Below are 16118 nucleotides of genomic sequence, written 5' to 3'. Positions count from 1 at the left end.
CTGGATCCTCACACCAGAACTAGATGCCCAGCCCAGATATGACCCAAGTCACTACTACTAACAATCCAATGATAGATTGGAACAAGTTACACAGCCCCTCTTTCAGAAAGTCCACCTATTGCCACAGAGCAAGACCATTCGACATGCTGTCAGGTCACCAGGAAGGCCCAAAAGGGGTGCACGGGGGCCAAGATTGCTGGGGATGTCTGCAGGAGCCTCCCAATTGGTTTCTGGCTTCCTCTGGCCTCTGAACCTCTAGTCCCACAGCCTTCAAATGCAAATCAGAGCTCACATTCCTTACTTCCCAAGGAGCCTCAGAACAATCTGCCTACTCCTCTTTAGTCTTGAGGCCCCCACGATGTGGAGCATCCTGGGTCTCAACACCTGCTGCCTTCCTCTTCCTCTTCCTCCTCCTCCCCACACATTGCCCACCCCACCTTCTCTCCCCCATTATTCATTTCTGACTCAAGAAACACTTTTCCTGATACCACCATTGCTGCTCCCTCTTGGCCCTCAGGTCTCCATGCCACTGCTTGTCCCCAGATGACCCTTCCTGTCTACCTGGCTGCCGTCACATGTCATTATGTTGTCTTTACACACATGCCCCAGATGCTTTTACCTTAGTTTAGTATGGCCTACTAGTTTACCCCCACTCACAGAGTCTGTGTGCCACCTGCTGTCCCATCGCCAGGGCTTAGCACAATACTGGGCACAAAGAAGGGACACAGTTAAATGTGCCAGATTGCTAGCCTCACCCTTCTGCCATCCACAGACACCCCCATCCACATGGCCCAGTATTAGCAGTTGATGGTTTTAGTACCCTCTGTGCACTGCTGGGTCAGCAATCAGAAGGCACCTGTCTCTTTCCTTCACTGAACCAGCTGTATAATCATGCTTGATCACTGCATGCTGTGCACCTGATTGCAGCTCAGAGATGATCACCTGCTTTCAGGCAGGCAGGCTGGCAGGGCTGGAGCCCCAGGCAACCAAAGGAGGGTAATTGAGACAGGGCTGTTTGTACTGGAAAGCTGGAGGGGCCCAAACTGTGAGAACTGGACATGCCACACCTAGGATTGGACCACATTTGCTAAATTTGTTTCCAGTGCAATTTCATGGTGATTATACTGATGTCTTTTTAGTAATTGATGCTGGCACTAAGCATGACACCTGCAGCCCTGGCTGTCAGAACTAGGCAGTTTTGGGGCTGGAGGTATTATGATTTATAGCCTGCTGTGAGAGCTCTTGGAATGGAGAGGTATTGAAGGAAGGCAGGCTGGAGTGCTACCAGGGTTTTCTGGGGATCTCCCTACTGATTTGCTTTGGCCTGCTTTCTGCCTGGCTGTCCCTTACTATTGTGTGGCCTTGGGCAAGACCTATGTTCCCCTCAGCATCCTATGTTCAAGATAATAACTCCTACCTCAGAAAGTGGCTGTGAGGTCCCAACCAGTTCATTTACCAGAACTTGGACAGTGGCTAAACTGTAAGTGGGTAATCAGCCTCTGTCATCATCGTTGCCTAGGGATATCCTGAAGATCAGGTATAGAACAGATCCAGATAAGCCCTTTGGGAACACCTCACATTTGTGTCACCCAGATATAGGCCTGCTTTACCCCAAACTATCACATCTGGTCCTCAGGCCCATCTTCTGAAAAGGAATGGCCATCCCTGTTGGGCCATGGAGGAAATGAGTCCAGAGCCAGCAAAGGCTGCACTAAGACCTTCTCCATCAGAAAAGTATGTCAAAATTTTTATGGGATGGAACAGCAGGATCTATGCTGGAGAGGCCAGCATTTCTCAACAAAAAGTACTCTAAGAGAGGCCAAAACATGCAACTCTAGCCCTGATATATGAGGTCCATTAAGAAAGTATCCAGCCACATAATATGAAAAACAGAGACATTTATTGGAGAAGATATAAGAAACATTGTACATGGGACAATGATGTCTCATTCCCCTTCAAAATAGGCACCTTGGGACCTCACACATTTCTCCCATTCACCATTAGCTGCCCTGTCCTATTTTCCTGAATCTCACTGATGGTCTGAAATCTCTTACCTTTGAAAGGTGATTTTAGTTTTCGGAAAAGCCAGAAGTCACATGGCACCAAATCTGGGTTGTAGTGGGGCTGAGTCACCCGGGGGGTTTGATATTTTGCAAAAAACTTTGTATGAGGCATGGTGCATGAGCAGGTGCATTTGTTGTGATGAAGCTGCCACTTACCAGTCGCCCCTAACTGTGGCCTCCTGAATCATCCCAATAGTTTCCATGGAGGAATATTCAAGCTCAATGTAAAATTCGATGCAGATTCGTTGCTCAACTCATTCAGTCATTTTGAATGTGACAGTCACACAGTACACACGCCACACAGCACACATGCTCACTCAATGGTGTCTATCGCCCCTACTGACTAGTACAGTGAAGTCATCATTGTTCATCCATGTGCATTCCAGTCCACTCTCCTTGGCTGCCAGGTTACACTGACATTGCACAAACCATTCTCATTATACTAACAATGGCTAGACTTTTCCCAGACAGATATAGTACAAGGTGGGATCCCAGGACCAGAGTTTGATGCCCACAGGCATTTTCCCAGGGTTGTCTGTATCAGAGCCTGCATTTTAACAAAGCCCTCAAAACCACTACTCTGAGACGGAGGTCTACAACTCTGTTGCATGTAAGTCCCTGGGGAGCCTCTCAAAAGAACACTGCCAGGACCACAGGACCAACTGGCTGCCAAGCTGCTCAGACCCTGGTGTTTTCAGGTTCAGCAGATGATCTGAAAGTGCTTCCAAGGCCCCACACACCTGTGGGTTCACAGCACACAGAAGCAGTGCGACCCTAGCCCAGGCAATATACCTCTTGGGCTGCTGAAACATTGGAGGCCAAGAATCAGCATCTGTGGTCAGCCTGGGGTACTGCTACTGCAGATTATGCTGACCACTATCAGGAGCAAGACCTGGCTGCACCCTGTGGGCAGGGATCCCAGCATGGCCTGGGAGATGCCATTCCAAGCATGGGATGTGCTTTGCATCTGTAGCCATGTGCCACCCACCCACCCTGACCCCTCCCAGCAAGAAAAGCCCAGAGCCATGAGGTTTAGCAAAAAATGTTTAATCTCTCCTTAATGTGTTTATTTACAAGTACTAAATCTGAAGAACAGTAAAATAGGAAATGGCCATATATTTACACAATCTGTGGGCTGAGCACCCCATCAGCCACATTGTTCCTGGGAGAGGAAGTGGCAAGGGGCAGCTCAGGCCGGCCTAAAGATTACTCTTCTTTTGGATGGGGGCCCTGTGGCATTAAAGGACAGCTAATTGTGGGCTTCATCTTAAAAATATCTCTCTGTAAATATATCTATTCTAGCTTGTGTAGCACCAACATGAGCCATCACATCCAGAACTGGGAGGAAAACCAGGGTGGAGGCTCTCAGCAAGGTCAAACCAGAGAGGGCAGGAACATTTGGGGCCCTCCATCACAGGGTGACCCCGGCAGCTCTGCCCTGGGTCAGGGAGCACAGGGCAAGTTCGAGGTATGTGGAGAGGCCCTGTTGCTAGACCAAGGCATGAACCATCCCTGGAGAACTCCTGAGACAAGGGAAGAAGGTTGGAATGGGAGGCCTGAGGCAGGACAGAACATAGCAGCAGTGCCTGGGACAGGAGGGATGTCCCTGAACAGCACCCTGTGCCGTGGCCCAGACCCCTGGGCCTGGGACTGCAGAGGGGCCTTTAGGATAGTCACATCCACCTTCACTGCAGAGTAGGACTCCATCCCCAGGCTCCTGCCAGGGCCCCACACCCTCTCAGGCCTGTGCCACAGTGTGGATCAGAGCTCCTGGCAGTCCCCAAGGCTTAACTACACGACCTGGCAAGAAGGGAGGTATGGAACCTCCAGCACTGGGTAGACAGCAGGCTTAGAATCAGCTGGATCAGCTCACATGTAAACAGATATTGCTAAAGTGCTTGCCCCTAGACAGGTATGTGCCTTGTGGTAGGCCACTCCCCTCCTCCTGAGGGGAACACAGACGGTGCTCTGCTCTACAGGCTGGGAGGCCTCAGGGGGGGGAGGGTGGGGACTGGATTCTGAAAAGGACAGAGAGGGGTGGAGGAACCCCAAACTCCATGTGGAACTGGAAGAACAGGGCTTTAATTAGAAACCAGTGCCCAGGGAAGACTAGAGGAAACCTGAGGCCACACCCAGGCACAGGCAGGCGGCATTAGAGGGGAAGCAGGGGTGCACCCAGGGACTGGAATTCAGACCAAAGAAGTGGTTACCAAAAAGACAGCCTAATTTCTAGAGCGGCCTCAGCTCTGGTCCCATAAGTCAGCCCAGGCACAAGCCCACGCAAGCTGCACTGAGTTCAGCAGGGCCTGCCAGAGCTCCAGCTAGTCATTCACAGCAAAAAGGGACTGGAGCCTTGTTCACTGCCCACCCCCTTCCGTTTCAGAAGCCTCTCAAGTCAGAGGAGTTCTTAGATTTCACACTGCTTCCCCAAGTGAGGGGGCAGCCCTTAACCTGATCTCCAAGATGTGCAGCCTGGTTCCCCAGCTTAGGAAAGGGGACCTCAAGATCCACAGTTAGCTGTCCCTTAAAGTCTGTGGGAATCTAGTACCATCAAAAAACTGAACTTGAAGGGTCGGGGGACACTTGTCTGCTTTCACAAGTGACTGATTAATTAAAAAACATTTAAAAAGTGTCTAGCAACCTCTAGTATTCAACACTTGCAGTTTTAAAAAAGATCAAGTCAGACTTAACGCTAGCACAGTCATGCAGAAACTCACAACCCTTCACCCTGGAAGTGGGGGAGGGGGGTCCGCACTGAGAGAAGTCCTCTCCTTTTTACATCAAAACAATTAACTGGACAAACCGCCGGTCAAGGGGTGGAGGCCTGGGGTGTTCTGCTCAAGGAAAATGGCCACTTGCTTCACGACCATTTGGTATTGCTTTCCCACTGCCTTAATTTTCTTATTCTAAATTGTAAAATTTCTCCTCCTCCAGTCAACTATACAAGACCCCACTGGGGTTGAAGACTGAGGCTAGAGCCACACACACACACACACACACACACACACACACACACATATATATACACACGTATATATACTAATATACAGGTTTTGTTTTAGTTAAAAATTTGTTCTCTTGCTCACTGAGGGGAGGGTGGACAGAGCCAACCACCAAGCCCTCTGGTCACTGTGTCCTGCTCCCTGTCAGGCTGTGGAGTACGACCCACAGGGCCCAGCAGAGTGCAGCAGGATTTCTTTGTTCCCCTTAAAAGAACACAGTCCCCAGATGTCCCATTGCACTTGAGGGGCCAGCACACAGCTGAGATGCCAGACTGGAAGCCGCTGGAAGGTGGAAGTGGAGAACAGGAAAGACTGAGATGGAAGGAGGGAAGAGGATGGTTGGGGCTGCTCCCTGGAGCTCCACACTGAAGAGCTTGCCCAGAGCAGATACAGTGGAGGAATAAATAATGGGAATGAGCACTCGTGACTGGAGCTCCAGGCCCCAGTGGCTCCCAGAGGCACAGCCCTGAGGACACAAATGGAGTCGCTGAGTCCTTCTGAAAGACACTTGGGAGCTGTGAGCACAGCCTTCCTGCAGACCCTCCATAGGAGGGACCTGGGGGCCTCTCCCTGGGCAAGGTGCTCCTGCCTCCACCGCAGAGCACACGGTGAATCAGAGGATGGTAGCGTGCTGCAGCAGCAAGCATGAGGGTGGCAGGCGGGTGGCAATGGCCCAGACTGACTTTGGCTCACCTTGGCTCAGCCTGGTATTCAGCCTCCCCCAGGCTGCCAGACAGGCCTCAGCCCTTAGATTCTGCCAGGGAAGCTAGGAAGGCTGACCCCCTCCCAAACCCTCATCCTGGCTCTTCTGGCCTTGCCAGTGTGGCCTCAAGGAGACGACCAGACTGGAAACTCCCCTTCTGGAGGGCTCAGCCTTTCTCCCCAGGTCTTCAGCAGTCACCTGAGTCACCTGAGAAGGATCCACCTGGGCTCCCCCTGCCCTGTGGCCAGAAGCTCTGGGCACAGAGGGTGCCGCAGGCACTGTCTCACCTACACCAGTAACAACCAGGACCTCTCTGCCAGGGGGAAGGGAGGGCCAGGAGGACACTGGCCTGCACATCTGCCCTGAGCACATAGGCACTCAACACACATGGGAGAAGGCTGCCTCCAGGGACCTCCCAGCTTTGGCTGTCAGGTTGGAGGCCACCTCTGCAGGTCCTTTCACTAATCTCCCGCTGCGCAGTGGCAGTCAAGAGGCTCAGCTGCTCAGGGCCATTGTGTCCACCACTTGCTCCAGCTTGCTCCGGAGCCGCTGTCGGCGAGCCTGCTCGTCCTTCTCCAGGGCTGTCAGGATCTGGGGAAGCAAGCAGAAATGTTAGCAAGCCTGGCTGGGGCTGCCACTCACGTGGGACCACTACACGGACACTTGGAGGATATACGCAATGACCAAGTAGCATGGTTGTGGCTGGCAGGAGCTCTGGAACAGATACCTAATTCCAACCTTTCCATTCTGTGCTGAGGGACCTGGGTTTTGAGCCTGGACCCCCACAGGACCAGTGTGAAGAATAAGTCCCCTTTTTCCTTGGCCACTATTCTTATCCTTCAGCCCCAAAATACCAGCCCCAAACAGGGTTCTAGTCACAGCCAGCCCTTCATGTCCCCTTGGTGCAGTTCCCTATTTGTAGATGGGAACAGGGCCTGACGACCTGGGACACTGACATGCCACCAGCTCCTAGAAACCCTCTATGCACTACAACTTGGCCTGCTGCTTCCAGCTGCTCTAGGAAGCAGAAGCACCCTGAGCTCACATTCCTGGTTCCTGCTGGCACATCAGGCCACCAGCATGTGGCCACGTCGCCATCTCCCTCCACCCCATCGCCCCAGTTTCTGTGTCCTTTACAGTGGAGCTCCTCAGAGAACCTCTAGCTCCTTTCTGGTTTCCTTCATGAGCCCAAGGATGGCAAGCTTTAGTCCCCAATCCCCAGGAAGTATCGCCTAGTGATTGCTGCTTGTCCTTCTCGCCCCTGGGACACCTGCCACATCTGCCCAACCTCGCTTCTAGACACCCAGCCCCTGCCACCTGAGTCTCAGCCTGTCCTCCTCCTACTCCAGGGCCATCTCCTCCAGTCTAGCTGAAGGTCCTTCTGCTCACTGCTGACCCCCACACCCCGACCTTAGAGCCCAAGTCTCTCCTGAGCCCCAGCTCTACTCCCCACAAATTTAAATCAAAGTCCAAGGCAGAATCCTTGGACTTTCCCACCTCCTATAGCTCACTCTGTCATACTCCAAGCCAGTCTGATCAGCAAGTCCTGGCCCCTCCCACCCATGGCTCAGCCCTTAGTTGGTCCCTGCTTCCCCCTTCTCCTGGTCACCTGACAGTCAAATCACAGCTCTGTCTCTAAACCCTTATGACCCATCTCATTTTCAGGGAAAACCCAAGTTCCCCAAGGCCTACACACCCAGTGACAGGCCTCTTGCCTCATCCCGGCTTCCCCCTCCTCCCCTCCTCCCCCTTCCTGACATGGCTCTAATTCAGCCTCCTGGCTTCTACAGTCCTGTAGCCATACCCACTCTGGCCTCAGGGCCTTGGCAGTAACCATGCCCATCTTCCTCTCCAGCCTTGTGTGCCCCATCCAATTCAGCCCACAAGTCAGTCCTCCTTCCTCAGATATCTCAGGGAGCCCCATCACTGTGCAGCAGACTGTAAGGAGACCTGCTGAAATCTCACCTCCAGGTCAGCAGAAAAAGCACTAAAGGAGGAAGGCTCTGGTTGCCTGCCCTAGAAATGTCCTCCCAAGCCCATCAACCTCATAACAGGCTCTCAGAGAATATTCAATCACCAACCCACATTCTCCACCTCAGGAAGCCATTGTAATCTGCTCCCCTGAGCCCCAAAACTGTCCAGAAGCATGCTCCCTAACCTGCTGCAGCCCAGCCTGACACTGCCAGGCCTGGTAGGTAATCACAACAGTGTTGTATCCCTGCCCCAGCAAGTGAGGTGGCCAGTGGGTAAGCAGAGCCAGCCCAGAGGCCCAGGAAGAAAATGGGACTGGGTGAGGTCGGCCAAAGGGTCTCAGGGAGGGAGTCCTGCTTAGCAAGGCCTGGTAAAGGGCTGAACAGGATGAAGTGAAGCAGGCAGCTTGGGTGAGACTGGTTGGGTGCTCACCTCATCCTTGTACTTGGTGATATAGGAGTAGATCTCGTGCAAGGCGCTCATGCTGTTGAACTGGCTCAGGTGCAGCCGAGACTGTTCAGCCAAGTATGCACTCATATCCTGGTCACTGATGGCAGGCATCTTGGCAATATCAGCATAGTACCTGCCAGCAGATGGCAGGCCAGCACATGAGCTGGTTCCTGGCCCTTGGCCCACCACCCACCCCATGAACACTCGCCTCACCTCTCCACCCAGCTCTTATAGTTGGGGATGTCCTTGGCGTAGAGCAGTTTGTTGGAGGGCGAGTCCTTGCCCAACTTGTGCTCAGACGTGGAGCAGGAGTCCATAAAGGTCTGGGCCACCACCGACAGGCAGGCATCTGTGATGCTGCTCTTATGGATGTCGAACACGAACTGTGGGTTCTTGATCACATTCACCCAGAAGCGCAAGGGCAGACTGTGGGGAGGCAGGCCACATGCGTGGTCAGACAGGACCTCAGCATCCCTTCCAGACAGCATGGGGAAGTGGCCAGCCAGCAGCTTCCCGGCCTGCCTGGTTCTGACCTTCAATGACCATGGATTTCCATGCAGATGAGGAAACTGAAGCTCAAAGAGGGGTTGCAGACTCTCAGGAAGTGAGGGCTATCTCTGCCACCCACAATTTATGAGAACACAGTCTCTCCTGTGCTTTGTAAGTATGGTCACATGGTTATATGCTTACAAACACACTCGCATGTGATCACAACCCTGCTTCTGCCTAGGAAGGGCTCCAGAGGACACATTCCCACAGACACTTGACCTCTGTGCCCAAAATGCCTCCTCTAATACAGCCATCAACTGGACTACCCAGTATCCACAAGCCAATTGTGGTTATTTAAATCTAAATAAAGTTAAAAATTCAGATTCTCAGTTGCAGTAGTCACATGTCAGGTGATCAGTAGCCACAGGAGGCCAGCAGCCACCACTCTAGATAGCACAGATCTAGAACATTCTGTCACTTCAGAGTATTCTCCTGGATGGTGCTGACCTAGATGATGATGTCTCCCATGGTGCCCCATGGAACCTCTTCAAGGTTCACAGGCAGTACAGGCAGATCAAGAGGCCCAGGTCTGTGTCTAGGTTTTAGAAGTGACAGCATGTAGAGGCCAGAGTGCTAGAAGGGGTGAGACTACTAGGGGATCAGGGAGGAGGAGGCCAGAGGCACAGGAGCTTCTCTGAGGATGGGCCAAATGCTACAGGTGCATGTGGTCAGGTTCAGAGAAACAAATGCCAGACTGGGTAGTGGCTGCTGGGATGGTGAGGGTGGGGGGGTGGGGGTAAGGGTGCTGGCTACCTGAGGGATAGTGAGAGTCCCAAAGCATCTGCTGTCACTACCTCTGTCATCCTCATCGCTGCCAATGGCTGGCATGGTCTGGCCCATCAAGTTTGTTTCTCACACAATCCCACACTCATTACCATTGCACACAGCCATGTATACCCAGGGAAACACATAGCACATGTGAGTGAACACACACATGCACACACATGCATACATCTAGCTCCCACAGCAAAGGGGGTCCTCTGAGTTGGACCATAGGACATGCCCAGTCCCAGAGCATGGCAGACAGTGGACATGCCCAACATGGGTTACTCAGGAAGGCTTACTTGAAAATAGGCTGACCACAGCTGGGGAACAGCTAACCCAGGCTGGACTTCCCCCTCAGCCATCAGAACAGGGCCCCCAGAGGACATGCCTCCTACAGAAGCTCAGTCTCAACCTAGCCTGACTGTGCCCCCATGCCCCACATGGCCCCACTGCTAAATCCCACTCTGAAGGTACCAGTTGCTCTTCCAGGTGTGGCGCACATCTGAGTCGTGTATCTGGTGCTGGTCAGCCTGCTCGTCCAGGAAGTCAAACATGTACTTGATGGCCAGAGGCAGGGCTGAACCCCGGTGTGCCGTGCTAAAGATGGTCTCAAACAGGTCATCCACAAATTTCTGCAGTGTGCCCTATATGTAGGCGAAGACATAGAGCTCTAGGGCACCATCAGGAGCCCCTCATATCCTCAGCTGGCTGTGCTGCCACCATGTCCCCACTGCCTACTCATCCAGGCCTACCTTGGTGGCCAGCAACCGTGTCAGGTATATCTCTGAGACCATCTTACTGCCGCGGTCACCCTCTCGCTGGTCCAGGTGGTCGTGGTTCTTCACCAGGTGCCACAGCTTGGTGCCACTCTCCAGGTCAGGTGTGATCATGGGTGTACGCGAGCGCAGGCTGTCAGGGCTGCTAGCTGTGCGTAGCATGCTCTCTGCAGGCATCACACAGTTAGCTGGAAGGCCCACTGCATCCAGCACCCATACCCTGCCCTGGCCGGGCAGCCTTGGGTCAGAAGCTCCTCAGTCTGAGTCTCAGTTTTCAAATCTGAAAACTGGGGTCCTTAGCCCCACCTCCCTGGCTGTCAGGGACAGGAGACATGCTGTGTGCTATAAGGGGAAACATGCAGCCTCCAAATTGAGGGAAAGGCCAAGTGTCCAAGTGATGAACCATGATGTGGCCTCTTCTAGCCTTTACAAGGCCCTGCTATAGAGGGGCCCAGGGGAGGTATCCTATCCAGGCCAATGAGCCCTGCCCGCTATCCCCACCTGACCCCTCACCATATCTGCTGAGGGACTTGGTAAAGGTGGACGAGTTAGAGATGTTGTAGGCGGACGTCTGCTTGGGCACCAGCGCCACCGAGGACCCATCTGTCACCTGTGGGCAGAGGGCCAGGAGACTCATGACCTACCATTAGGAGCTGTGGACACCTTCAGCCCTTCCTGGTGCTGTGCCTGGAGGCCAGTCACCGCACCACTCTGAGCCTCTGTTTTCCCAGTGGCGCACACCCAGGACTGTTAGAACAACCAGATGGGCCCAGTGTTGGGTCTGGAAAGATCATACATTTGACCCTTGTCCCCCCTTCTGCCCAATATTTGTTGCCCATGCACAACCAAAGGCCTGGACATCAGCTTCCAAGGAAAGAGGCTGACCCATGGCCAGAGGGTGGGAGGTCCAGGATCACCTGATAGTGAGCCAGAGTATTCAGCCTCTTCCAGTCATTGTCAATCTTGGTGGTGACATCCTCATCCTGCAGGATGATTCGTGCCATGCGGCCCTGACGCCACTCTGAAGAAGAGGGGAACACTGAGGGACAGAGCCACAGGAAAGTGCCTCCATTGCCCCCTTTCCTTGGTCTCACCTCTCAGCCCAAGAAGCAAAGGTGTTCCTAGGGGCACATAGTACAGGGCCTTGAACAGTAAAATAACAAAGGGACAGGGCTTCTCCTTCCCTCTCCCCAAGCAGCTCCCATCCTGGCTCAGAGCAAGAAGGAGTATCCCTACCATTAAGCCCTGCATCTTGCAGCTGCAGCTGTCTTACTCCAGGGAGCCCACCCCATGTGACACCCTGCCTTTGAGCTCCAGGAAGCTCTTCTAAACTCCTCAGCCTAGCACAAGGCCCCGCCTCTCCAACCACACCATGGAACTTGCTGGCCCCAGTCCTGCCCCTATTCCTGTAGTCCTCCCCTAGCTCGGTAGACAACCCCACATGTCCAGCTCATGAGTCAGAGTGCCACTCCCCCAGCTCTAATGGCCCACCCTCCTCCTAGAGTAAGTGGGAACTCCAACTTTTGGCCCTTCCCTAGATTGGGTAGTCCTCTAAGGGTGCTCCCTGATTCCATCCTCCACCCCACCTGCCTCCACCCTGATCCACCCATATCTAGAGCCCACCTGGGATGGCATCCCTTGCCTCATGCCTTCCTCAACAGCCTCCTGTCATGGCCTCTAGCACCTTCCGCCAGCACCCAATGCCTGGCCTGGAACAAGAGGTCCTGCTTGGACTTTTCCAGCTAAGCCTGTTACCTGTGGCCCCCATACACACACCATGGCACTGCCCCTCTCCTTGGTCTGCATATCTTGGCAGGTCCACTGTCCAGAACTCCAGCACACCCACATTAGCGTGAAAGCTCCTCCCTCACACACTTACCCAGATCCATGTCCCCAGCCTTGGGCCGCTGGGAGTAGGGCACACCCTTGTATACAGCATCCAGCAGCTTCTCCTTGACCTGTGTCACTGTGTCACAATTTAGTCCCTTCACTGGCACCTCAGGTGCATTCTCGTTCTCAGGGTTCACACAGTTCAGGGTCTGGGTGCAAGGAGGGGTGCAGCATCAGCGCCCACCTCTTAGGGAGCAGCCCATGGGAAAGTATGGGTGGGGGACAGGGCAGGATGCTGGGCCTGCACTCACCAGCATCTTGTAGTCTATCTGCTGCCGGATCAACTTGTCCTCACTCAGGGAGTAGCGTGCCTCGCCTGTGATGGCATCAATGGGGCCCTTCTCCATCTGCTGCTTGATAGCGCAGTACAGCATGAAGAGAGGCTCCCCTGCGCACTCCTATAGCAGGAGGCAAGCAGGCCATCAGTCTGCAGCCAGGACCCCAGTAGCGTCCACCCCTGCCCACTTTCCCCCACCCTTCCAAGGCCTCTGTACTGTTCCCACAGGAGAAATGAGCAACATCTCCAAATTTTTGTAAGAAGGCAAGTAGAACCCTGATTTCAGAACCTAACAAAGACTATGCAAGAGAATAAATTAAATAACAGACCCACTGCCCCTATGAAAGTTGATGTGAAAAATCCCAACGTGACCTTAACAGGGAGTGCCAGAAGTGTATCAGAGAAGAACATGATGTGGCCAACCAGGCTTTATGCCAAGGAAGATGAAAGCCCTGAAGTCTCCCCAGCTCAGGTCTCAGTTTGTCTACAGCCCCAGTCCCCAGCCAATGCCCTAGCACTCCACTAACTGAAGCTTGCTGAAGTACCAGCACTGGATGATGGCATGGGCAGATGCTGTGCCCTTGTTGGTTGTCAGGGCTAGGACCCCGACACCTGCAGGCAGAGGGCTAACCCCTCTGTTATTTGAGAGGTACAGACACAATGACCCAGGGCAGTTCACCAGCACTGAGGGGCACAGGAGGCCAGAGCCAACACCCTGTGGGGCGGCCTCTGGGCACTGTGTGAAGGTATACTCTGCCCCTATCCCTGACCATCACCCTTAAGCTCCCCATACCACAGCCCTGAAAGCTCCTCCAACCACCTAGTGTCTCACCTAGTGTCTCAGGTGTAGTGGCACCTGATGTCACTACAGCCAGAAATCTCTTCCCCAGGTCTTTACTGGTCCTTCTGGACTCCACCCAATTTCCCTTCTCAGAAAGGCTCTCCTTTACCACCAGGCCAAAGCTTCTGGCCCTCACTGCCATCAGGGTCCTGCTATAATACCCAGCTTCTGCTACTCTCTTTGATGCCTTCTCCCAGCTGGAGTGGAAGTTGCCTGAGGGTCAGGGTACAGGTGGCTCACCTACATTATACTGTAATGCCCAGCACAGAGCCTGTATATGCACAGGGCTCCAGACACTGCTGGACAACAAATGCCATTAGTGAAAAGAGTTGTCAGAGGGACAGGTTCATGTCCTTACAGCAAAGTGAAGAAAGCTAATGTCAGAGACTTGCCAGCCTCATTGGTCCCAGGGCTGCCCCCAACTGCAGGTGCCACACCTTGAGGGGCCAAACTTGCTGTGTCCTCTACACAAGTGAGGCCCCACCTGACTGTGGGCACAGGAACCTTTGTTGCCTTGGCTGCCTGATGGAGTTCAGGAGTGTACCCAGAAAAGGGAGCACACTGGCCTCCCCCACCCCCTCCATCACACAAATAGCAGCTCTGCCCCATAACCAGATGCTCTGGTTTTGTTGACATCTGAAATAACTAAAGAAATGGCTCAAGATTCTCCAAAAACATGCTTGTTTCTGAAATTGTTTGATTTGCAAACTTCACTTCATTAAGGTAGCTAAGAAGAAGGCAAGAATGGGTGCAGACTAGGATGTGGTACCATTAATAGCTGCCTGTCTTCCTACAAACCCCATCTAGACAAGTCCAAATGCCTTCTCAGGGGCTCTTCTGCCTGCACTCTGCTGAGGAGAAAGGGGCATCTATGAAAGTCAGAAGAAAGAGGTTTTTGGCCTAGGGTTACACAGTGACTACGCAGAAGCCAGAATTCTAACCCAGATCCATCTACCTCTAAAGTACCTAGCCCTTAAACATCAAGTGTCCTCACAGAGAAGGAGTAAGCTGAAGGGGCTTTCTATTCCTGGCCCAGCCAGCAGGCCCCTAGTGCCAGCTCCAACCCCTCTTGCAATACCTGCCCAGATGGGGCAAAGCAGGAACCAAAGAACTAAAGGTCAGGAGACAGGAGGGCCCAGAACCCAAGGACCTCACTCAGTCTTACCCTCTCTAGAAAAAGGATGCCCTCAGATGCCTCCCAGCCCCAGCTCTGAACACGCAGAAATTGCCAATGGATTTTCAAATACAAAGATAATACAAATACAGGTCATTCTAAAAATGATGTTGGGACAAGTACTTCCCTGCTTGGGAGAGGGGAGGAATCAAGTGAAATCCCTACCTCATGCTGTACACAAATAAAAAGCATTTCTATGCACAGCACAAGGAAGTACTAAAAATGGAAAGTTTATATTTAAAAAAAAAAACAACTACTGAAAGACATAACCCTAAAAAAGCAGGTAAAGGATAAAAAAGACATTCAAAGAAAAAATTAAAAGTACCCAATCAAACAAAAATATGCCCAACTTGTTGAAGAAATGGCAACTGCAGCAACAAGTTGGCAAAGATAAAAAAAAACTGATAAAGCAGGTGTTATCCAAGGTATGGGTTAAGATTCTCAAACACTGAATCAGCGCAACCTTTTTTTGTAAGACAACTTAGCAGCATATACTCCAAAAAAAAGTGAACGTTGCCTGTTCACTTACAATCACTTAAGTGTTGACCCAGCAAGCGAAGCGAAGATCACTGGATCAGCATGCCGCTGCAGTGCCAGTCACAGAGAGGGAAAATTCAAGTTCTCCTAACACCTATCAGCAGTACAACAGTTAATGAAATGTATGATACCCACACTAGGGAACATTATGTAACTGCTAACAAGAATGAGATAACCAACTATGTCCAAACTTGCAAAGGTGATGTCCACAACACCTTTGCCAGAGGTGGTGGAAGCACAGTGTAGTACAAAATGTATGGTACTACAAAAGAAAAAAATCTTATAATGAAGAAAATGTACAACACTAGGATTTTTCTTAATATAAAAAGCATACTCTATTTACAGATATTTGCTTTAGTTAAGAAACCAACCTGAGAGGGCTGATGGCTGTTAGCTTCAGAGCTCGCAGGGGCCTTCGTCCTTTACTGCTCACTTCTGTGACGTTTAGGTATGTTACACGGAGTATGGGTTACTTTTGTAGCTAAGTTTTTGTTTGTTTTTAAAGACAGCAAAGACTGAAAGGGATTTGGGTTGTTTGAAAAAATTTTGTACAACAATAAAAAAAAGTTAGTTACCAAGCCATGAAAAGATATGAGGAACCTGAAATGCACATTACTAGTGAAAGAAAACAGATTAACAAGGCTGTACACTGTATGATTCCAAGTATAGAACATTCTGGAAAAGGCAAAACTGTGGAGACAGTAAAATATCAGTGTTGCCAGGTGAACAAGTGGAGCACAGGGATCTTAGGGCAGTGAAACTACTCTCTAATACAATGGTGGATACATGTCACTATCATTTATCCAAACCCACAAAATGCACAGCACCGAGAGTGAGCTCTCGCATGAAGTACGGACTTTGGGGGTAATATTATGTTGGCATAGGTTCATTGATTGTAACCAATGCACTACTCTGGTGAAGGATGTAATAATGAGGAGGCTGTAAGAGGGAATGAGATATATGGGAAATCTCTTAACTTCTCAATTTTGCGGTGAAACTAAAACTGCTCTAAAAAATCTAGTCAAAACATGGACGAATGGAAAAAAAACTGAATCATCACAAGAATTTTCTGTCTGTATTTGTATGAGATGGTGAATGTTAACTAAACCTGTTGTAATCA

General features: G+C 51.7%; 1 protein-coding gene across 2 annotated transcripts in view; it reads right to left on the bottom strand.

The window, feature by feature from the left end:
• Positions 1-3089: 3089 nt before the first annotated feature.
• PLXNA1 (plexin A1) overlaps positions 3090-16118 on the bottom strand; it is a 53490-nt gene continuing 40461 nt past the window's right edge. The window contains exons 24-32 of one of the 2 annotated variants that reach the window (XM_036009397.1): positions 12421-12567; positions 12159-12318; positions 11197-11300; positions 10793-10889; positions 10256-10446; positions 9978-10147; positions 8403-8615; positions 8172-8322; positions 3090-6359 (exon numbers count right to left, since the gene is read on the bottom strand). In XM_036009397.1, coding sequence (XP_035865290.1) covers positions 6264-6359; positions 8172-8322; positions 8403-8615; positions 9978-10147; positions 10256-10446; positions 10793-10889; positions 11197-11300; positions 12159-12318; positions 12421-12567 — 1329 coding nt within the window. In that variant the 3' untranslated portion in view covers positions 3090-6263. The remainder of the gene's footprint in view (positions 6360-8171; positions 8323-8402; positions 8616-9977; positions 10148-10255; positions 10447-10792; positions 10890-11196; positions 11301-12158; positions 12319-12420; positions 12568-16118) is intronic. The other variant, XM_028525048.2, reaches the window with a different exon arrangement.

The sequence above is a fragment of the Phyllostomus discolor genome, chromosome 9, assembly GCF_004126475.2.
Source record: "Phyllostomus discolor isolate MPI-MPIP mPhyDis1 chromosome 9, mPhyDis1.pri.v3, whole genome shotgun sequence".
Lineage (NCBI taxonomy): Eukaryota > Metazoa > Chordata > Mammalia > Chiroptera > Phyllostomidae > Phyllostomus > Phyllostomus discolor.
Note: the sequence above shows the minus strand (reverse complement) of the source record. Positions and strands in the feature narration are given on the sequence as shown.